Here is a 24,403-nt window from a genome sequence, read left to right as displayed (position 1 = left end):
GGGCTATGTGGTAAAATTGAGTTCTTTTAGCCTTTCCTTCTTCCCAGATAGAAGCTTCACTGTAGAGAGTTTCACTAAGAATCTCCCTCACTGTGCTTCTTAACTAGCTGCTCTCTGAGTAAAGTTTGTATGATTTCTTCATTTTTCATTCTGCTTCTTGAGACCTTCTTCCGAGAAAATTCCTACTTTCTGTCTTTACACTTGTTCCTGATGTCAAATGGGGTATTGTTGGTTACTTCTCAGGATATGTCTGTTAACCTCAGGGAACTCTATGTACCCGTGGAACCTCTAGTGTTTTGAGTATATTCTGACAGGGTTGTAGAGCCAGCCACCCATGTGGGATATCTACTATTATTGTCAGTCTTCCTTGATACTATGCTTTGATATTGTAGATGATTATTTCATTTTGTTTCATTCTGCTTTTTGGTTTTATACATTTTCTTTGTGATCTTTTAGGAGGAGAAGGGGGAGATTGCTATCTTGACTTGGTTTAAAACTGGAAGGAATATGCCTGACCAGGCGGTGGTGCAGTGGATAGAGCATCGGACTGGGATGTGGAGGGCCCAGGTTCGAGACCCCAAGGTCGCCAGCTTGAGCACAGGCTCATTTGGTTTGAGCAAGTCTCACCAGCTTGAGCCCAAGGTTACTGGCTCAAGCAAGGGGTCACTTGGTCTGCTGTAGCCCCCCGGTCAAGGCACATATAAGAAATCAATCAATGAACAGCTAAGGAGTTGCAGTGAAGAATTGATGTTTCTCATCTCTCTCCCTTCCTGTCTGTCTGTCTGTTCCTCTCTCTGACTCTCTCTGTCTCTGCCAAAAAACCCAAAACAACAAAACATAAAAACAAAAAAACTGTAAGAAATATAATTCATTTTGAAAACCTGTTTTTTGACTAATATGTATTATATTATGTGCATCAGAATATATAATGATACAGTGATTTTTCTGAATGATATTTTACTGACCAGGAGCTGTCATTCTACTTTATATGTAATAGTGAACTCTGCATTAGTCTAAGAACACTTGAATACTAGATACTTATTTTCATTAGCATATGTTAACTATTACTAATACTGTATTGATTTCTCGATTTTAGTCAAATAAAGGAGAAGTGACTGCACTTGTACATCAGCTTCAAGAAAAGGACAAATTACTTGCCGCTGTGAAGGAAGACGCTGCTGCTATGAAGGATCGGTATAAGCAGTTAACCCAGGTAAAGGCTGAAAGGATGTACTTTTGGAATCAGAAGTAATGAAGGATTTTAGAAATTGTCCATAATTCCTGAGTTAGTTATTTGTGTAAAAAAGTTGCACACCAGCCTGATGTGTGGTGGTGCAATGGATAAAGCATCAACCTGCAGTGCCAAGGTCACTGGTTGGAAACCTTGGGCTAGCACGTATGGGAATTGATTCTTTCGGCTCTTCACCCCTTCTCTCTCTCCCCTCTTTAAAATGAATAAATAAAATCTTACAAAAAAGTGATACCCAGTAAAAGTCAGTTTTCTGTTAATAGTTTTGGTGGTGGTAGTGATGGTGGAGGTGATGGAGTCTCACATTTTGTTATTTATAACTTACAGTTGAATTATGAATTTAAAATAACAGTGCTTGCCTGACCAAGCGGTGGCGCAGTGAATAGAGTATCGGACTGGGATGTGGAGGATTCAAGTTCGAGACTCCGAGGTCGCCAGCTTGAGTGCGGGCTCATCTGGTTTGAGCAAAGCTCACCAGCTTGGACCCAAGGTCACTGGCTTGAGCAAGGGGTTACTCAATCTGCTGTAGCCCCCAGGGTCAAGGCACATAATGAGAAAGCAATCAGTGAACAACTAAGGTGCCACAATGAAAAAGTGATGATTGATGCTTCTCATCTCTTTCCGTTCCTGTCTGTCCCTATCTATCCTCTCTCTGACTCTCTCTCTGTCTCTGAAAAAACAATAACAACAGTGCTTATAGATACCCTAATTTCAGGATAACAGAAGCATTTGGACATTTGGGATATTGTTCAATTGGATCTACTTAGAATTATTCTCTATAGAAGCACAAAACTTAATGTGATCTTGTTTAAATCCAGTATTGGGTAAATTAAAATTATTACATAGGTATTTTATTTATGAAGGTTTTTGTGATAAATGTTTATAATTTTTAAACATTGAAGTTCTTCAGTTTTCAGAAATTTTACACTGAGAGGTAAAGAAAGACCTTTAGACATAATGTAAAAGTCATGTCAAATTAACATTCTTCCATTTATCAAATAAACTAAGTCCTGCAGTGTAAGATGATACAGCATGGTGATTATAGTAAGAGAATATTTCCAACTGTGTGGTTTTGATAACTAGACTTATTATGGTGATTTTTTTTTTTTTTTTAATTTTTTTTGCATTTTTCTGAAGCTGGAAACAGGGAGAGACAGTCAGACAGACTCCCGCATGCGCCCGACCGGGATCCACCTGGCACGCCCACCAGGGGGCGATGCTCTGCCCATCCTGGGCGTCGCCATGTTGCGACCCTCCTGGGTGTCGCCATGTTGCGACCAGAGCCACTCTAGCGCCTGGGGCAGAGGCCACAGAGCCATCCCCAGAGCCCAGGCCATCTTTGCTCCAATGGAGCCTTGGCTGCGGGAGGGGAAGAGAGAGACAGAGAGGAAGGCGCGGCGGAGGGGTGGAGAAGCAAATGTGCGCTTCTCCTGTGTGCCCTGGCCGGGAATCGAACCCGGGTCCTCCGCACGCTAGGCCGACGCTCTACCGCTGAGCCAACCGGCCAGGGCCTATGGTGATTATTTTTAATATATACAAATATCATTATGTTGTACACTTTAAATTAATAATAATGTTCTATTCAATTAAATTTCAAAATCATGGAGACTGAGAACATAATTGAAACTTTATAGAAAATGTGGTCTCATTTCACCTGAAGTACTTGTTTCTCCTTTGAGAAATTAAATACAGTAGAGTAAATGAGGTTTGCTTGTGCATTATTCACATAGCTACTTCATGACAGGAGAATGGCCTTGTTTGAATATAAACTTATTTATATTAATTTCTTTTAAGTGATAGGAGGGGAGATAGAAAGACAGACTCCTGCACATGCCTGGACTGGGATCCACCTGGTGACCCTCATCCGGGGCCTATGCTCTGCCCATCTGAGGCCATGCTTGCAACCCGAGCTGTTTGTTTATTTATTTATTTATTTATTTATTTTTTGTATTTTTTCAAAGCTGGAAATGGGGAGAGACAGTCAGACAGACTCCCACATGTGCCCGACCGGGATCCACCCGGCACGCCCACCAGGGGGCGATGCTCTGCCCCTCCGGGGTGTCGCTCCGTCGCAACCAGAGCCACTCTAGCGCCTGGGGCAGAGGCCAAGGAGCCATCCCCAGTGCCCGGGCCATCTTTGCTCCAATGGAGCCTCACTGCGGGAGGGGAAGAGAGAGACAGAGAAGAAGAGGGGGAGGGGTGGAGAAGCAGATGGGCGCTTCTCCTATGTGCCCTGGCCGGGAATCGAACCCGGGACCCCTTGCACGCCAGGCCGACGCTCTACCACTGAGCCAACCGGCCAGGGCCAACCGAGCTGTTTTTAATGCCTGAGGCAGAGGCTCCATGGAGCCATCCTTAGTGCCTGGAGCCAATGTGCTCAAATCAATTGAGCTGTGGCTGCAAGAGGGGAAGAGAGAGAGAATGGAGAAGGGGGAGAGGGGAAGGGAGGGGAGGAGAAGTAGATGGTTGCTTCTTCTGTGTGCTCTGACTGGGAATCGAACCTGGAACTTCCACAGGCAGGGTTGATGTGCTACCACTGACCAACCAGCCAGGGCCTGCTATAGGTTTCTGACAATATTTAAAAAATTTTAAAGGGTAACTATTTTGTGGTAATTCATTGAGTTGTACACTTAATATACTTTTTTCTAAGTGCATTATATACATTAATTAATATAACAAATATGTGAATATAAATGAATTAACTCTTATGGGCAACCATAAATTACATAAAAATCTGAAATTTTGACAGTTTTTATTAGCAGGGGTCATGGGCTGATCATACTTGCAGATATCTTTAAAAGTGCTTGGCTTTCTTTTACTAATCAATATTTGTTTTAGAAGTTCATAATACTTGCAACACAAAATGAAATCACCCTTATAAGATTTGACTTGGGAAGATAATAAACTTTTGCTTTCTGATTTTTACTTTAACCTTTTTCCAAACTTTAATTCTTTTGTAAATATCTCTTATTCCTAATTTTTTTCCCTTGAAAAGAGACTTTTTTTCTCTTCTGTGCTCTTTTTTTCAGGCATTTTTGTTTTGTACCCTAAGAGAGAGCTAATACCCACAAGTTATGAAAAATTAACAGTTTTGCTTTTAAAATGTATTTTTCTTACCAAGTTAGAAGGTAAGATTTCTTCCAGGTTCAGCTCTCTTAGACCAGAAAGTGCATTTGAAATGAGAGTAAACAGGACAGCAGTGTTTAATTTATGGAGGAAATTAGTGTAAAGAGAAGGTAGGATGCAGAAGACAATGTATTTTTTAACCTTTGACCTTGCTTTTTAAGTACTTATTTTAGAATTCACGATTATTTTACTGACATGATTTTTGCTGCTGTTAAAAATGTTTTCTTCTGTACTTACATTTTTAATAACAAGTTTTCATAATTTTTTTTTCTGATTCACTTGTAGGAAATGATGACAGAGAAAGAAAGAAACAATGTGGTTATATCAAGGATGAAAGATCGGATTGGAACGTTAGAAAAGGAACATAATGTATTTCAAAACAAAATGCATGTCAGTTATCAAGAGACTCAACAGATGCAAATGAAGGTATATTTTCATTCTTTGAAAGCAAAAAAGAAATGTTTGTATTCATTTAATTAGCAAACTTTGAAGTACCTAATGTTTGCAAGGTCCTATGCTGGGACCTTGTACATAGTCAACTAGTACATTGACTAGTTAAACGGTTGCCTTCCTAAAATAAAGAACTTTTCTAGGTTGGGAGGCTGGAAGCTGACAAGTAATACTGCATTGCAATAGTGGTGTAAAGATTGGGTGCTTTGGAACAATGGAGCAGAGAGATGGGGAAGAGAAGGATTGTTAGGGAAGACTTGTTAGAAACAATAGCAAACTACAGTGAATCTTTTGAAACAATTACGCCTTGTCAGGTAAGAGTGAAGGATTTGTCACAGGGTATAAGAGGTTTTTACGTGGTGTGATTCCATAGTGCCATCCCTAGAAATGATTATTTGGGTCTATTTTGAGGCCTAGGGTTGAACTTTTTAATAAGTGCATCTGAAGTGTTTACCGTACAGGTTGTTTAGAGATAATAATTTGTAAGAAATGCTATAAGACTTGTATTTGGGAGTCACGCCTGTAGTAGAGAAGAGATGATTTAGAGCAGTGGTAGTCAACCTGGCCCCAACCACCCACTAGTGGGCATTCCAGCTTTCATGGTGGGCGGTAGCGGAGCAACCAAAGTATAAATAAAAAGATTTAACTGTAATAAGTTGTTTTATAAAGATTTATTCTGCCAAACAGCGAAAATCCGATATAAAGTACTTGATAAGTAATTATTATTATATGCTTTAACTTGCTGTAACTCTGCTTTATAAGTTTTATAAAATAAAGTTACTTCCCTACTTTATAAATCACCATTACTGTGGAACCGGTGGGCAGTTAGAAAATTTTACTACTAACAGAGATAGAAGAGTGGGCGGTAAGTATAAAAAGGTTGACTACCCCTGATTTAGAGAATAGAGATCCTGTCTTGATGGGGCTTTGTATAACCAAAGATTGGGGAGCCAATGAATTTAAGCAGCCAGTCCATCAGTATATTAGTGTTTTTAATTATCACTCAGGCAGCATCGTGGAGAATGGAACAAAAATAAACCTTTGGAAAGCCTTTGCAGGAATCCAGACAACAAAGGTCTGAAATCAGATGTTGACAATAAGAAGATGAATTTGAGTGATTCAAAAAGGGTTAGATAGGGTTTGGTTAAAGTGTGGAGGAGAGAGGAAGAAAGAGGTGATAATGAAAGATAACTCTCTAGGTTTTGGTTCTGTCTCTTGTTCTTATTTTCACTTGGCTTATAAAATTTCAGATAGTTTAGTTCTTCCTGTCTGTCCCTCTGTATCATCCGTTTTCATGATTCCAGTGAGGTCTGGCCCAGTGATTTTTGTTTTCCATTTCTTTCTTTCCTTTCCTCTCCCTCTCTTTTTTATTTCTGATAAATAAGCTTTTGGAGAGCATGGTTTGGTTTGGGTTTGCTTGTAAAATCAGCTTATAATACTCTCTCTAATTGAACTTTCTGGACCAGGATTTTTTTTTAAATCATTTTCATTGGCTGGCTGATGCTCCAGTTTGGAAGCTCTAGTCATCACCTCGAATTATTTTATTTTATTTTATTTTATTTTATTTTATTTTATTTTATTTTATTTTATTTTATTTATTCATTTTAGAGAGGAGAGAGGGAGGGAGGGAGGGAGAGAGAGAGAAAGAAAGGAAGGGAGGGAGAGGGAGAGAGGAGAGAGAGGGGAGAGAGAGGGGGGAGGAGCTGGAAGCATCAACTCCCATATGTGCCTTGACCAGGCAAGCCCAGGGTTTCGAACCGGCGGCCTCAGCATTTGCAGGTCGACGCTTTATCCACTGCGCCACCACAGGTCAGGCTCATCACTTCAAATTTAACGTGTGTCTAAAATCAAGCTCTTAGTTTTGATCAGGTTGTTTTTATTTTCCACTATTTTGAGGCATTATTATTTTTATTATTACACTTCAATCCTTTGACTTTTCTCTCCCTTGCCCAGTCCATAATTTATTCTGAACTCTTAAAGATACTTTATTTCTAGTTACTCTTGCATTTAATTTTTAGACATTACCTTAGTTTATTATTTCATACTAACATAATTATAGCACCTTCTTAACAGGTCTAACGTGATTAGTACCAGATTTCTGTTTGTAAAACACTATTTTGGTCACATTGCTAGTCTGCTGAAAAATTTCAAATTTTTCTTCACTGCTACCAAAATCCAGGTGTTTTCTATGGAATTACACTAATAGTGAACAAGAAGTGAAAGACTCTCATCAGGTTTTTACCCCACCCACTGATGCTTTTATGCTTTCATTTAGCCCAGGCTTCCATCTTCCCAACCACCAGCCATTTGAAGTATTCTTACCCAAATGAGTATTGGAAAAACTGATTTTTTCAGCCTCAAGAGATAATTTCTTCTTCTTAAATCTACTTACTATTCATTTGAAAATTAGTGAGGTACTTGTAGCAATATCTTTTCTTGGGGTGCAAGGTATTGAAATACTTCATCTTTTTTTTAACGTGTTTGCTTATAGAAAACATGGTATATATATGGTAAGTTCTCTGAAAAATAGGAACATATACTTTAATTTCTCTTAAGCATATAGGTTTATTAAAAATTATTAAGATTAGTTTACGTATTAAAGTAAGACATTCTTTTTTTTTTTTTTGCATTTTTCTGAAGCTGGAAACAGGGAGAGACAGTCAGACTCCCACATGCACCCGACCGGGATCCACCCGGCATGCCCACCATGGGGCGACGCTCTGCCCACCAGGGGGCGATGCTCTGCCCATCCTGGGCGTCGCCATGTTGCGACCAGAGCCACTCTAGCGCCTGAGGCAGAGGCCACAGAGCCATCCCCAGCGCCCGGGCCATCTTTGCTCCTTGGCTGCGGGAGGGGAAGAGAGAGACAGAGAGGAAGGTGCGGCGGAGGGGTGGAGAAGCAAATGGGCGCTTCTCCTATGTGCCCTGGCCGGGAATCGAACCCGGGTCCTCCGCACACTAGGCCGACGCTCTACCGCTGAACCAACCGGCCAGGGCAAGTAAGACATTCTTATAGAGATATATATTTAGTATTATCTTTTGATTTTATAATTATGAAATAAAAAACTAGAGGCCAGCCTGACCTGTAGTGGCGCAGTGGATTTTAAAGCATTGACCTGGAAATGCTGAGGTCGCCGGTTCGAGACCCTGGGCTTGCCTGGTCAAGGTACATATGGGAGTTGATGCTTCCTGCTCCTCCCCATCCTTCTCTCTCTGTCTCTCTCTCTTCCTTTCTCTCTCCTCTCTAAAAATGAATAAATAAAATTAAAAAAAAAAATTAGAGGCCAGAATATTTTAGCAAGTAGATTTTTGTGTCATGAATTTGCCATCTATTTGGTTGACTCTGTTGATAATTTAACATAAATGTATTGAACATATTTTCAACTTTACAACTAAAATCTTTCAAAAATATTGCTGCATAAAGTTTGCACCATATTAAGACAGGCTTAATTCTCTGAAAGAAGTTCTGTTTTACTTTTTAATTCTGAAACAGCATCTCTGTGTTTGTTTTGTATTTCAAATAGGATAGCAGCTAGCCTAGCATCTACTTGCATTTTTTTTTTTTCTTCATTTTTTCTGAAGCTGGAAACAGGGAGAGACAGTCAGACAGACTCCCGCATGCGCCCGACCGGGATCCACCCGGCACGCCCACCATGGGGCGATGCTCTGCCCACCAGGGGGCGATGCTCTGCCCATCCTGGGGGTCGCCATGTTGCGACCAGAGCCACTCTAGCGCCTGAGGCAGAGGCCACAGAGCCATGCCCAGCGCCCGGGCCATCTTTGCTCCAATGGAGCCTTGGCTGCGGGAGGGGAAGAGAGAGACAGAGAGGAAAGCGCGGCGGAGGGGTGGAGAAGCAAATGGGCGCTTCTCCTGTGTGCCCTGGCCGGGAATCGAACCCGGGTCCTCTGCACGCTAGGCCGACGCTCTACCGCTGAGCCAACCAGCCAGGGTTACTTGCATTTTTGAATTCTGTGACAGTTGGTATTTACTTTGCATTCATCACTTTTGAAATGGAATTCATCCTTTAAATTTGTTTATATTTAAGGATGGTGCAAACTTCTTTCTCATGATGATTTTTATATTATAATAAAGTATTTTAAAAGTTAGCTTTGGAAGTCATTGTTTTCTAAATCTTATGTTTGTAAAATAATTTTAGTTCCAGCAAGTTCGTGAGCAGATGGAAGCAGAGATAGCTCACTTGAAGCAGGAAAATGGCATACTGAGAGATGCTGTCAGCAACACTACAAACCAACTAGAAAGCAAGTATGTTTCCAAATGCCTTATTCTTAATTGAATAGCAGAGTATTTTCTTGAATCATCAAAATGATATTTGCTAGTGATTGGTTAGACTTTTATTTTTTATGTTTGTTTCTAAAATAAGTTAATTTTCAAATACAATTCTTTTGCTGTGTGAAGAACCTCTTTAGCTAAACTGTATGATAAATACTGTGCCACCAGTGGAATAGTCTACAAATTTATGAAATTGAGTTTGTAAGTTTTAAACCAGCTATCCCCTTTAACAGTAGTTCTCAAACTTCATATTCTAGGGAGTAGCTGGCATGTTGTTAAAAAAGCATATTCTTGAGTTCTATATCTAAAAGATTATGACTAAGTGGCTCTGAGGTGGAGCCCAGGAATATAACTACATAGTAAGACACATTCCTGGCCTGACCAGTGGTGTCACAGTGGATAGAGCATAGAGCTGGGATGCTGAGGTCCCAGGTTTGAAACCCTGAGATTGCTAGCTTGAGCGCAGGCTCACCAGCTTGAGCACGGGGTCTCCAGCTTGAGCATGGGGTCATTGACATGATCCCATGGTCACTGGCTTGAGCAACGGGTCACTGTCTCAGCTGGAGCCCCCAGTCAAGGCACATATGAGAAGTATAGTCAATGAACAACTGAAGTGCTGCAGCTATGAGTTTATTTTTATCATCCATCTCTCTCTCTCTCTCTCTCTCTCTCTCTCTCTCTCTCTCTTTCAAAAAAAAAGACACATTCCTGTATTAGTTATATAGTTGGTTCTGGGCTATACTTTGAGAAACACTGCACTAGAGAAGACAGGTAGCATGCTTGTGCAGACTGAACATTAGTTGATTTTAATAGGTTTTTAGAACATAAGTTTGAGGGTGACTCTTGATTCTGCTTATGAATGTGTGGTCATTCATTTTCTTGATCATATTATAGTGATTTTAGAATTTGTATAATTGTTATAAGAATGACTTGAGAAGTTACAGTCAACCGAACTTTATTATTATTAATTAATTTATTTTTTTAGGTGAGAGGAGAGGTGATAGTGAGATAGATTCCCGCATGTACCCTGACTGGGATCCACTTGCAACCCCATCTAGGGCCAGTACTTTGAGTACCGAGCTGTTTTGCGCACCTGAGGCTGCTGCGCTCTGACCAACCGAGCCACTGGCTGTGGGAGGTGAAGGGGGAGAATAAGGGGGAGAGAAGCAGGTGGTTACTTCTCCTGTGTGCCCTGACTGGGAATTGAACCCAGGACGTCCATATGCTGGTTTGACTGAGCCACTAGCCAGGGCCCAAACTTGATTAATAGTCACTTATAAGCCCCCCTTTTCAATTAACTCTTAAATGGGATTACCAACTTAGCAACACTAATATAAAGTATGTTTTTGGTTTTTTTTATGTGGGTTTGTAATAATAAAAGGCCCCTAATCCAATTACTGTTTTCAGGCAGTCTGCTGAACTAAACAAACTGCGCCAGGATTATGCTAGATTGGTGAATGAGCTGACTGAGAAAACAGGAAAGCTGCAGCAAGAGGAAGTCCAAAAGAAGAATGCAGAACAAGCAGTTACTCAGCTGAAGGTGATGTATCTGCACCTGTATTTGTCATTTCATAAGTAATGTAGATAATTCAATTCAATGACCTAAATGTACATATAGGTTTGAGAAATGTAGTTTGAGGCTTAATGGGACCTGTATTTAATGCTCTGCCTATATAGAAGCATGTGCACTAATGTAAGAATTAAATATAGGCCCTGGCTTTTTGGCTCAGTGGTTGAGCATCGGCCCAGCATGTGGATATTCTGTGTTCAATTCCTAGTCAGGGCACACAGGAGAAGTGATCATCTGCTTCCCCACCCCTCCACCTCTTCCTTCCCTATCCCTTACCTCCTCTCTCTCTATTTCTCTCTTCCTCTCCTGCAGCCATGGCTCAGTTGGAGCAAGTTGGCCCGGGTTCTGAGGATGGCTCCATGGCCTCACCTCAGGCACTAAAATAGTTTGGTTGCCAAGCAACAGGGCAATGGCAACGGGACAATGACCATCAGGGGATGATCAGAGCACCGTTCCATAGGGGGCTTGCCGGGTAGATCCCGATTGGGGCTCAGAAGTCTGTTTCTCTTCCTCCCCACTTCTCATTTAAGAAAAAAAAGAATATAGGCTTAAGTTTGAAGTGAAAGACTGTTTGAAGGTATGAAAAATGAAATTAGCTGATTGAAAGGTATGAACAGTAGAATTTTGTCTTATATATAGAGATTAGGGTTTACCTGTGTAAGGCAAAAATCATGTAGTTAAAATTGCCTTCAATATCACTTACCTATAACTTGTTTTTTTTAGTAGGTTCTGTAAAACCTATTTTTCTTCCTCATTAGAACAGATTATTTTCCCTTGCCTGAGCACAGGACCAGGTAATGCTCCAGTAACTTTTACTTGAGCCACACAAAAATCAGTTTCCTTAGACACCAGAATTTATCTTTAGACTCTTGGTAAAGTGAAATGCTCATATTGAGAAGAATTGAATGGGTTTGCTGAGGCTGACTGAGAGAGGAGTAGATTTTTTTTTTCTCTTGAATTTTATAGCATATGCACATTTAGTAGAATGATGGGTAGAATTGTCTTTTCCTCCTTTTATTGGGGAGAAGGTTTGTGAGTGTATAGTTCAATTTGTATATGTTTTAAGTATTACATAGTCTCCTACCTAGGTATTTGATACAATTGTATCTTGGTACTACATACTAGTTCCAGAGTAGTAGGGATTAAAGGGTTTTGGGAATAACTGCATGTAGAAAATAGTAATAATTTTTGTTTTCTTGAAGTTTTCATGGATCCCTGTGGGAGATTAATATAATTGTTCTTTTTAAAATATTTGTCTTGCTGGTGTATTTACTTAACTGGCTTTTATAAATATGGAAGTTTGTTCTTTGGATATGGTTAAGTAGATAATGACATTAAAGATTAAAATGCTGTGCTATATACCTCAAATGACAAATTGTAGGCACCTACTGAAATTTATTTTCAGTGCATGCTTGCAAGAGAAAGAGAGAGAGAGAGAGAGAGAGAGAGAGAGAGAGATAGGGACAAACAGGAAGGGAGAAAGATGTGAAACATCAACTCATAGTTCTGGCACCTTAGTTTTTCATTGATTTCTTTCTTATCTGTGCCTTGACCGGGGGGCTCCAGTTGAGCTAGTGACCCTAGCTCAAGCCAGCGAGCGGCCTGGGGCTCAAGCCAGCGACTTTGGGCTTCAAGCCACTGACATTTGGGCTCAAGGCAGCAAGCGACCTTTGGGTCCAAGCCAGTGACCGTAGGATCATGTCTGTGACCCCACACTCAAGCCAGATGAGCCTCTGTTCAAGCTGGTGACCTCAGGGTTTTGAACCTGGGTCCTCAGCATCCCAGGCTGATGCCCTGTCCACTGTGCCACTACCTGGCCAGGTGGTACCTACTGAAATTTAGCAATAAAGATACCATCCTGTCTTTTGAAAAGCTTCTTAGTTCAAGGAAGATTAGTGGAAAAGAGATTATAGCTAAGTAGATCAGATATGTACATAGTAGTAGATGTATTGATCCACCAGCACAAATATTGTTTCTGAAATAACTTACAATCTGTAAAGCCCTGTATATTGGGAGGTAGAATGGCTCTGGCTGGTAATTCTCCTGTATATTAATTACCAGGCTAGGCGAATCTGCCTATCTTACTAAAATGTAGGAGACTAGTTGTTGGAATAAGCAGTTTTATGACAACAACAGTAAAAGTAGGGGATAATTTTTTTAATTAAATTGCAATCTTGTGTTTGTGCTGATTTATTCATTCTCTAGGTTCAACTGCAAGAAGCTGAGAGAAGGTGGGAAGAAGTCCAGAGTTACATAAGGAAGAGAACAGCAGAGCATGATGCAGCACAGCAAGGTAAGGGAAGAGGTATTCATTAATATATAATTCTGGGTAAAATTTTCTCCCTTTTCCATATGTGGAGAAAGTATTATTTGGCATTTTGGTTATAGCTCAATGAAAATAGTGTATACACTTTCAGAGTACCTTTATGTAACATTTCCTAGAGTTTTTGTCTGAAGTAGGAAATTCCAGAAAAATTATAGTCCATAATTGGGTAATGGGAGCCTAGCTGTGTGTGTTTTCTTTCTGTACATATTTATTCTCTTTGGTTCTTTGATCAGCTCTTCATTTAATTTTTTGTTTCTAAGGAAGGACTCACTTCCAATATTGCGAAGAGAAAAACAGCAAGAGCATTACTATTCCAAGTAGTCGACTTAAAACTGCCTACAACTTAAGTACTGTACTAACTTCCACCACTTAATCTTAATTTGATGAATCCATTGGGGCTTGTATCGTGTATGTCAGGGGTCGGGAACCTTTTTGGCTGAGAGAGCCATGAATGACACATATTTTAAAATGTAATTCCGTGAGAGCCATACAACGACCCATGTACTTTATGCATTATACAATAAAAATTTGGTGTTGTCCCGGGGGACAGCTGTGATTGGCTCCAGCCACCCGCGACCATGAACATGAGCGGTAGGAAATGAATGGATTGTAATACCTGAGAATGTTTTATATTTTTAACATTATTTTTTTATTAAAGATTTGTCTGCGAGCCAGATGCAGCCATCAAAAAAGCCACATCTGGCTTGCGAGCCATAGGTTCCTGACCCCTGGTGTATGTCATTTATGTTTCCACTACGCCCTTTCTCTCACGAAAGAGGTGGTGAGCTAATAAACTATTATTTTAAACAATAGGATAGATCATGCTGAGTTTGGCTTTTTTGACCTTTGGTTTCCTCTGATTTTTTTTTCTTCCCCAAGTACTTCCCTTTGATTCAATATTTAAATATATCCAAGATATCAAAGGCCTTTTTCTGTGTATGCAAAGTTTATGTTAAGATACATTAGCTTATTTTTGGCCCTGGCTGGTTGACTCAGAGGTAGAGCGTCGGCCTAGCATGTGGAAGTCCCAGGTTCAATTCTCGACCAGGGCACACAGGAGAAGTGTCCATCTGCTTCTCCACCCTTCCCCCCTTCTTTCTTTTTATCTCTTCCCCTCCCGCAGCCAAGGCTCCATTGCAGCGAAGTTGACCTGGGCACTGAGGATGGCTCCATGGCCTCTGCCTCAGGCCCTAGAATGGTTCTGGCTGCAACTGAGCAATGCCCCCTGGTGGGCTTGCCAGGTGGATACCGGTCGGCACATGCAGGAGTCTGCCTGCCTGCCTCTCCCCGGCTTCTCACTTCAGAAAAATGCAAAAAAAAAAAAGATACATGAACTTATTTTTAAAATTAGTGTTATCACTTACATTTTTACCTATAGTTTAACTTCCTTTAGACTTTTCTCTCCCCTAGCTTCTCAACATGTTAGATACTGGAGAACCTTCTGTTTTTCCTGGGGATATCCTTCTGGAGCCCTTAGTCTTCCTGTTTGAGTACCCATTACTTTCTAGGTTTGCTCCATAGCTATCTTCCTGAGACTTCCTTTTGTCTCTCATTGTTTCCTGTCTCCCGCGTCACTGCCATCTTTCTAGCTTTCCTCCCTCATTTAATAATAGCATATCTTTAGTGGCTTCAGAAGAATATGCCTTTAAGTACATTTGTTGAGGCTTTGTATATCTGAAAGTACTTTTATTCTTTCTACTTTCATGCTTGATTTGTAGTTTGACTGAATGTAGAGTTCTGGTTTGGAAATAGTTTTTCCCACAGATTTAATGTATACTGTTGCTTCTAAGAAATACACTCTTCTTAGTTCTAAAGCTGGACATTACTATTATATGTTTAGTTTTCAGGAGCTCTTTTACAAATTGTGTCCCATTTCTGATATGTGACTTCTTATGAAAAAAACCTCACTGTTCTTAGAACCTGATACACATAGACACATACATACATTTCTTCTTCTTCCTTTTATTTGCTTCTCTATCCATGGTAGTAGCTGTCCGTGTTCTGTCTCTGTCATCCCTCTTCCCTATTTTGGGCTTGATTGTTATGGGGCAGGAGGCAGCTTTCATAATGCCTGAAATCTTGATTTCCTGTTTCTAGGTTTCTGAAACACTTTCCCTTTACTTGTCTCCTTGTCTCTGACAAGTTAGTGATTCGCTATTCATTTTGTCTTAATTTCTTGTGATTTGGAGTTACATTTATATCATTATATCAAGAACAGTTTATGTTTGTTTCTCTTTTTTTTTCTGTTTTGTGGGTTATTGTTAATAAGAGAAGCAGACAGAATAGTTTTCCTTTATTGCACACTAGGACATCTGTCAGCTTTCAGCTGCTTTCTCGTTTCCTAGGTAGGAGATTACAGGGAATTTATAAGAAATTCACAAAATAACTTAACAAAAAGTGTCTTTGGGAAAATAAAGAACGCTTTCAAGAAAATGATAACATTTTTAAACATCTATGTACTATTCAGTTAACACATTTATTGAGTATGTATTGTGTGTCAAGCCTTGAACACAGCTCTGGATTCAGGAAAGGCAATCTTTGATTTCAAAAACTGGGAGAGGAGATGAATTGGTACCATGTGGCAGATACTGAGATTCAAAGTAAGCTTAGGCTGTTCAAGGGAGTCATATGCAGGAAAAGGGAAGTAGAGAAAAGAGTCAAGGAAGGTTTTCTAGAGGAGATATTGCCTACAGTAAAACTTGAATAGCAGTAACTGGAAAGTAAGAAGTTTTTGTAAAATGCAATGCTTTGTTGCAGATTTACAGAGTAAATTTGTGGCCAAAGAAAATGAAGTACAGAGTCTGCATAGTAAGCTTACAGATACCTTGGTATCAAAACAGCAGTTGGAGCAAAGACTAATGCAGTTAATGGAATCAGAACAAAAAAGGGTGAACAAAGAAGAGTCTCTACAAATGCAAGTTCAGGTATCTAATTTTCTCTCTTTTAAAAAATAAAGGTGGGAAATTGTTGGATGTGTCTCTGTAGCAGAGAGAGGATAGTCTACCTTATCCTAATTCTGGAGTGGTGATAAATAATTAAAATTTTAGATTTGAGCTGTTGTCACAATATGGTGTGTTTGAATATGTACGTGAAGATGTCCTCACCCACAGTCTTAGGCTTTTTGTATTATAGTAGGAAGAGCAGAATATATTCTTAATTTCTACCTTATAAATTATCTCTCCAAAAAGAAAGTCTAATCATCATTGTTTTAAAACGGTGCCTTTTGTAATCTAAGAATGATTTTTTAAAGAAAAACCCATGTGCCTGTAAATCATTTTGTTCATGTGCATTGCTACATTTGGTAACAGCATACTTCCCCCCCCCCCCTCTTCTTTTTGGTATTTATGAAAGGATATTTTGGAGCAGAACGAGGCTTTGAAAGCCCAAATTCAACAGTTTCATTCCCAGATAGCAGCCCAGGTAATGGTGCTTTCTTATTGCTTATTGTTACTAATAGCTTCCAAGCTGGGAAACTAATCTTCAGAGTACCTGTTGAGTGCTGAGCACTGGATTAGTAGTTGGGAGACTGGTCAATGAATCAGCATTGATGATCCTGAATGCCAGACACTCTGATAATTATATACAGTGCTTTGGGAAAACAGTATAAAATTCAAATCCAGCTCATTGAGGGGTGGGTTAGAGAGTTTTTGCTATAGTAGGAAAAAATGTCCACAGTTCTGTCACAAAACAGGAGGAATTGGCCAAATGGTATCAAGAATAGAATTTACGTATTAGAAGTGTTCACTAATGTTGACTAGCCATGAGGGAAAATTTTATATGCCCTCAGGTGGTAGCAGTATATTAACCATAACTCTCAGAATATAGATGTAAAAGGGTCATTATAAGATTTGTATTTCAGTTCAGTAAGTGGAGAAACTTTTCCAAAGTTTTGCAAGTGGTATTATAAGACCTGTTTTCTTTGGCAGCATTTTTATGTAACATGATTGATAGATAGCTCTAGTCTTTAAAATATAAATAGCACAACATTAAGAAAAAAGAAAAAATGTCCTAGTACTTGTTTCCATAATATACATAATTAATTTTAATTATTCAACTTTAAAATTCTATAAACTTTGTAGAAAAAGTATTAGCTTAGAACAGAAGTCACATTTCTGTATAAAAAGTAGTTTTAACATTAACAGCTAGTTTTTAAGGTTCAGACAAATTTTGAATTTCAAAACATTGAGATAAGCGAACATTTATTTTTCCACTTGATTTCGTCGTAGACCTGTAAAGTTAATTGGAAAGAATTGTTTAATGTAGAAAAGGATGTTTGTGTGTTATGGTTGTATATGAATTATCAATTCAGATTGTATTGAAATCTTAAGTTATTAGCTCAAAAGTAGCTCTAGAGAATTTATCAGGAGTTAAGTACTTAGAGGATGCTATAAGTACCTTTTAAAAATAAAGAAGAGCATAGGTAGTACCAAAAACTTAATTCTTTCCTTAATCAAGAACTATATTATTTCATTATTGGAAATTGTTCGGAAAAGCACAGGGATGAAAATGGGCTTTATGGCTGTTTTCCCCATGTTTTGTTGCTTTGTTGGTTGTTGGTGATCAAATTTTCCTTCAAAATAATAGTACTATTTATTGAACACTCATCATGGGCCAGATGCTTCCTTAACAATTTTTAATACTTCAATTTCTTTTAATTTTTAAAGTTTTGTTGTGTTATTGTACAACTTTTAAACTTTGTCTTAAATCCTTTTGTGTTTACACTTGTTTTCTCTCTTAGACCTCTGCTTCAGTTCTAGCAGAAGAATTACATAAAGTGTAAGCCTGCCTTTCTACATTTCTCTTATAATTGCTTATTCACCATTAACTGATAACCTGTTAGATTCAACACTTGATTAACTTTTTATTCTAACTTCAGAAAATATTCTCAACTAGATTAGGAGCTACTTTTGCTCTTTCTCTCTTTCCTCTGCCCCCTCAGTGATTTGGTGCTTTTATATCTTCATCATAAAAAGAGTTGGGGAAATTTACTTTCATTTGGGCTTGAGCAGTTATGTGGGAGAGAACAGTGGAAGTAAATTAGTTTTTGTGTCTAATAAGTAGTTGTAGGTACTCTGTAGCTGACTGTATGGTGGTGCTCAAAACAAAGTTCTGTTTTTTTATGTATTGTATAATTGAGTTCAGAAGCTCTAAAATCTGGTTTTGATATTTTTAGTCTTCTGTGCTTAAAAAGAATGACCTCTTTGACCTTAAGTTTTAAAACAGCAGTAGGTATTTTAAGGTATTGTAATAATGCATACGACAGTTATTCCTAGACTGAAAGGGACTACAAATGGAAGGTACAGTTATGTGAGAAATTACTAACATAAAGATGACCATATTTAAGGCTTTTAATCTTTTGATTTGTGGTTTGACATCTAAATGCTTATTGAAGTACAAATTTTTTCCTGTTAAAGGATTGCAGAAAAGGATAAGCAGATAAAACAGACTGAAGATTCTTTAGCAAATGAACATGATCATTTAACAAGTAAAGAGGAAGAACTTAAGGTACTGTAATTTTCATAAATGGCTGCAGTATTTTATAAGCTTTGAATTACTTTGATCTTGTAGTTAGTACTGTATATGAGTCTATGAAGAATGGAAAATACTCTAGAATTCATTTGAGTAAAGTATCTCTTTTCTAAATTATAAAATCCATTCTAGGCCTTTAAGAGGAAAAATTTGAAGAGTTTTCTTTTTTTAAATTCTTATTTATTTTTATTTTTCTTAGAGACAGGAAGGGGGGTGGAGCAGAGAGATGAGAAGCATCAAGTCATTGCTTCACTTTAGTTTTATTGATTGCTTCTCATATGTACCTTGACTGGGGCTCAAGCTGAGCCAGTGACCTTGGGAACCTGCACTCAAACTGGCAAGCCTGTGCTCAAGCCAATAAGTCCATGCGCTCTAGCCAGTGACCTCAGGGTTGTTATCTGGGGCTCTCAGTGTCCCGGGCCAGTGCTCATTCCACTGTGCCATTGCTGGTCAGGCACTAAAAGATTTTTTCTTAGATATCATTTAAAGTAATTTACACAATAGAATTTGGAAATATGCTAAACAACAGGAATTGATGGTTTCTCTTTCTAATTTAAGAAATTATAATTTGAGACTTGCTTTTTTTTTTTTTTTCCTGTATTTTTCTGAAGCTGGAAATGGGGAGAGACAGCCAGACAGACTTCCGCATGTGCCCGACTGGGATCCACCCGGCACGCCCACCAGGGGGCGATGTTCTGCCCCTCCAGGGCGTTGCTCTGCTGTGACCAGAGCCACTCTAGCGCCTGGGGCAGAGGCCAAGGAGCCATCCCCAGCGCCCGGGCCATCTTTGCTCCAATGGAGCCTTGGCTGCGGGAGGGGAAGAGAGAGACAGAGAGGAAGGAGGGGGAGGGGTGGAGAAGCAAATGGATGCTTATCCTATGTGCCCTGGCCGGGAATCGAACCCTGGTCCCCCTCACGCCAGGCCGACGCTCTACCGCTGAGCCAACTGGCCAGGGCCGAGACTTGCTTTGAGACCTTTGCTTAAGTAGAATAGTTTTACAAACTCTGAAGTCAATTATATTAAATATATATATTTATATATATGCTCACAAAAATTAGGGGATTTTTATCGCTTCATATTCATTTTGAAATATCCCCTAACTTTTGTGAGCAGTATATATATATGTATTGTGGGATATTTCAAAATGAATATGAAGCGATAAAATATCCTCTAATTTTTTTTTAAGTGAGAGTAGGGGAGATACAGAGACTCTCCCACATACACCCTGAGAGGGATTTGTGTGGCAGCCCCCATCTGGGGACTGCTCACAACCGAGCTATATTTAGTGCCTGAGGTGAGGCTCCATGGAGCCATCCTCAGCACCTGGGGCCGATGCTCTGGAATCAGTTGAGCCATGGCTGCAGGAGGGGGAAGAGGAAAAGGGTGGGGTGGGGAGGGAGGGAGGAGAAGCAGATGGTCATCCTCCTGTGTGCCCTGACCAGGAATCGAACCTGGGACTTCTACATGCTGGATCCATGCTCTGCCTGCCACTGAGCCAGCCATCCAGGGCTACATTAAATATTTCTGTTTTCCTTCTTGTTCTAGGATATACAGAATATGAATTTCTTATTAAAAGCTGAAGTGCAAAAATTACAGGCCTTGGCTAATGAACAGGTAGCTTTTTATTGCTTTTGAGCATTTACCTCAGAATTTCAGTTTGTCTGTACTCATTTTTATTGGTATTACAAACCCTAATTGTACTCAACTCTAGGTAGTAAATAAATGTAATGTTTACTTGTGTCTGATGGCATGATGTGTTGTTTGAAAGCCTCTTCTATTTGACTATGACAATCCACCTAGGTGTTAACTATTTTCATGTTGAAATTAATGTCTGATGTAATGAATTAACCACTTTGGAGATATCAAAGGAACAGTTAAGACAGTCTTAATGTTCTGATGTGTTTTAGCCTTCTTCTATTTAATTAAAAAAGGATATATCATTTTATTAGTATAAAAGTGGATCAGTGAGAAGTACAAAATATTGAACAGCAAAAAGTATTATAGAAATATATGATATAGCCTTAACTTTATTTAGTTGAGATGTATGAAAATGTAACTTTTAGCTATAAAGAAAAAAAGTACAAGAATAGTTTAGAGTGCTTCATGAGAAATAATATAATTCTCATCTCATTCTAAACAGGCTGCTGCTGCACATGAACTGGAGAAAATGCAAAAAAGGTGATTAATGTATTATTGTATATGGAACCATTCATACATTTATATCCAACTGTAATTACAGAAATACTGCTGCTTATAACTGATAAGTTATGCACATAACTTATGTAAACTTTCTATATATAAGAAGTCTTTTAATTGATTTTTTTTCTTTCTTAGTATTCATGTTAAGGATGATAAAATAAGATTGCTTGAAGAGCAGCTACAATGTGAAGTTTCAAACAAAATGGATGAATTTAAGGTGTGTGATTAAGGTTGTCTACTCAGCTTTTGTTTGAGCAGCTTTGTAACAGTTTTCAGTTGAAGTGAATCTAGAAATACTGCTTTTATATGTAATGACTCTGAAACAGTGTTTCTATAGTTCATTAGTTAAAACAATGAATTTTATCATAGACTTTTTGCCTAGATTATTTTATCTCTTATAGTGGTCTTTTGAAACTTGTCCCTGCCCCCCAGCCTTTTCTCTAGTTTTCAGTTGGTAGTTTGTGATGATTTTATTGCCTCCATTGTTGGTATGGTGCTAGTTTTTGGTCATGGTCAAACAGCTTGAGTGCTGTAGTATAAAGCAGTGTTTTTCAACTGCTGTTCTGCAGAAATTTTGTGCTGCTCCATGAAAGAATTAACCACCCTGATGTTGCACGAAGATTATAGACATGATGCTTACAGACTCTGTAATCTTCGTACAGCATCAGGGTGGTTAACTCATTTGCGGACCAGCATGAAATTTCTGGTGGATTGGAGGTTGAAAACCACTGGTGTAAAGCATTCTGATTGCCAGGGTGCATCTCTTTGTAGTGTGATTTGCTTTTTTTTTTTTGCATTTATTTAATAGGAATCCTGTAAGTACTGTATTTGCTTATGAAAGCAGGGTTTCCCAGATTCCATTGGCACAAACTGTTCAACTCTATGAAATACACATGAAAACAGTTTCAAGCATAGTGTTAACACTATTTTGGGATAAACTACATGATTGAATTAGGGAGCTCAGTAGGAATTGTGGTTTTAGAGATTATTTTACATTTACTTTATACTAGTACTATATTCCTATACTCTGGAATGTATTCACTGGAACTGAAAATGGAGCCATGTGAAATGTGTTCTTACCATATATGTCAGTATATAATTTACCTGTCACTTTTTTAGTACTTAAAGCAATAATAGGGATTTGATTTTTTTTAAAAAAACCCATTCAAGTGATTGCTTTATCTTTTCTAAAAAATGAAACAGTAAATTGAGATTCTTTCTTCCAGATTTTAAGTGATCAAAACAAAGCATTACAATTAGAAGTTCAGAAGCTACAGACTCTTGTTTCTGAACAGGTAAGGCTTTTCGTGAGTTACAAGGTAGAAATATCCAATATATAACAAGATCTGCTGCTTCTTAGATAGTAACAAACTCATTCAGTTTGAGAAATTTTGCTGAAGTATACATGTTTTTTAATTGCATTTCTAATGTTCTTGTGCTTATCAAATATCTAAATTAAGGAAAATATAACTTGTCTTCCCGAGAGGAAGTTAATGCTAATATGTTTATAAGCATTTCTCTCCAAAAGAAAGAAAAGTATAACAGGATGCATAAAAATAATTTTTAAAGTCATTTTGATACATTTGGCTCTCAGGATAAAAGCCTTTAGGCTTGGAGCCTCACTTTCTCTAAGGCAGCATGGTTTCTTAAGAGAATGGGCTTCAAACTTAATATCAGCACTTAAAGCAGAGTGATGATGATAAGATTGCTTAATCTTTCTCTCATCCCAAATCTTTCCATATTTTATTTACATCATAAGTTTGGTAGATTTAAATGGGTAAGTTTATCTATATGCTTAGCCTAGGCCCTGGTTGGCAAACTGCGGCTCATGAGCCACACACGGCTCTTTGGCCCCTTGAGTGTGGCTCTTCTACAAAATACCACGTGTGGGCGCTACCTTGATAAGGAATGTACCTACTTACAGTTTAAGTTTAAAACATTTGGCTCTCAAAAGAAATTTCAATCGTTGTACTGTTGATATTTGGCTCTGATGACTAATGAGTTTGCCAACCACTGGAGTGCCTTGCATATAACAGTCATCTTAAACCTTAATACCTTTACCTTAGAGTATTTTTTTCTGTCTCACTTCCACCTCATACTGCTATACTTTTTTCTATATTTATAATAAGTCATCAAAACTATAGCAGCCTGCATAAGCATGGCTCCTTAAACTAGAGGCCCATGCAGCACCACTTTGTGCCTGTTCCTAAGCATTGTCTTCATATTCTTCTCTTACACAGCTCTTCAAATTGCAGTTTTTAAAACTGTTGCAGAAACTCTTGATGTTCAATGATACATTGGAATAGAAGTGTTGCCTGTGTTTCTAATACTGTTAAATTTGTAGAATGCACTTTTATTAGAAGCTGAAATGTAAGTTATTGCAGATGATAGCACTTTCTTCAGCAGATGCGTGCTTTATTTTCAAATCCACATTTATGCAGGTATTGAATTGGTATAAGTAGCTATGCCAAATACTATGGAAGTATTTTTTTTTTTAATTTTGCATTCCCCGGCCGGTTGGCTCAATGGTAGGGTGTTGGCCCAGCGTGTGGAAGTCCCAGGTTCGATTCCTGGTCAGGGCACACAGGAGAAGCACCCATCTGCAACTCCACCCTTCCCCTTCTCCTTCCTCTCTCTCTTCCCCTCCTACACCCAGGGCTCCATTGGAGCAAAATTGGCCGGCACAGTGAGGACAACTCCATGGCCTCTGCCTCAGGTGCTAGAATGGCTCCAGCTGCAACGGAGTAATGCCCTAGATGGGCAGAGCATCGCCCCCTGGTGGGCATGCCGGGTGAATCCCAGTCAGGCACATACGGGAGTCTGACTGCCTCCCTGCTTCTAACTTTGGAAAAACACTATATATATATATTTTCCCCCATTGAGGTAAGGGGCAGGGTGAGTAGGGGAGAAAGGAGAGAGCGAGAGAAAGAGAAGCATCAACTCGTTTCACTTAGTTCCCTTTAGTTGTGCACTCATTAGTTGCTTCTTGTATGTGTCCTGACCAGGGATCAAACTTGTAACCTCGGTGTGCTAGAATAGCACTCTATCCACTCAGTTCACCTGGCCAAAGCCTACTGAGGAAGTATTTTGCAAGTATTTTATTAACATCTGTTTACTTGTCAGGAAACAATCCACTTTTCACTTTTTTCCTCCTCCCTTCAATATGATATTAAGTGCTTTGCCTCATCTTTATTACTTTATATATTCTTTTTCCCTCCAAACTGAAGGTAATAAAGGACAAAATTCTGAACAGATGATATTCATTCTTACCAGGATGACTTCATTCTTCTATAATCCTAAAGTGGTATTCAAATCATATCTTAAATCTTATTTCTGTTGTGGTATATATTTCACCAATTGTAAGCTTCTTTTCTATCTCTTAATTTATCATCCATCCATCTCTGAAGTCCGGGTTGTACTTTATAATCTCTGATTATAGCTTAATTGGCAACACTTAATTTTTAGTGCTATGTAAAATACCAGTTGTGAGATGGCAACATTAATGACTTGGATTAAATTAAATATGATAGATGTTTTTTGGTTATTTTCATTCTTATCAGGAGAGCAGAATGGAATTTTTTTTAATTTTTAAAATTAATTTTTAGCCATAGAGAGACAGACATCAATTTGTTGTTCCACTTATTTATGCTTTCACTGGTTGA

The 24,403-nt window shown here is 38.8% G+C and overlaps 1 protein-coding gene across 8 annotated transcripts in view; it reads left to right on the top strand.

Moving 5' to 3' along the window:
- Positions 1-24,403, top strand: part of KTN1 (kinectin 1) — a 122,499-nt gene that overhangs the window by 47,953 nt on the left and 50,143 nt on the right. For all 8 annotated transcript variants that reach the window (XM_066272138.1, XM_066272135.1, XM_066272137.1 and 5 more), the window contains exons 6-18: positions 1,097-1,213; positions 4,661-4,801; positions 8,983-9,089; positions 10,524-10,656; positions 12,892-12,979; positions 15,770-15,936; positions 16,364-16,432; positions 17,751-17,788; positions 18,427-18,517; positions 20,088-20,156; positions 20,683-20,720; positions 20,877-20,958; positions 21,968-22,036. In XM_066272138.1, coding sequence (XP_066128235.1) covers positions 1,097-1,213; positions 4,661-4,801; positions 8,983-9,089; positions 10,524-10,656; positions 12,892-12,979; positions 15,770-15,936; positions 16,364-16,432; positions 17,751-17,788; positions 18,427-18,517; positions 20,088-20,156; positions 20,683-20,720; positions 20,877-20,958; positions 21,968-22,036 — 1,209 coding nt within the window. The remainder of the gene's footprint in view (positions 1-1,096; positions 1,214-4,660; positions 4,802-8,982; positions 9,090-10,523; positions 10,657-12,891; positions 12,980-15,769; positions 15,937-16,363; positions 16,433-17,750; positions 17,789-18,426; positions 18,518-20,087; positions 20,157-20,682; positions 20,721-20,876; positions 20,959-21,967; positions 22,037-24,403) is intronic.

Source organism: Saccopteryx bilineata, chromosome 4 (genome assembly GCF_036850765.1).
Source record: "Saccopteryx bilineata isolate mSacBil1 chromosome 4, mSacBil1_pri_phased_curated, whole genome shotgun sequence".
Classification (NCBI taxonomy): Eukaryota; Metazoa; Chordata; class Mammalia; order Chiroptera; family Emballonuridae; genus Saccopteryx; species Saccopteryx bilineata.
The sequence above is the reverse complement of the archived record's forward strand: the minus strand, read 5'-3'. Positions and strand labels throughout refer to the sequence as shown.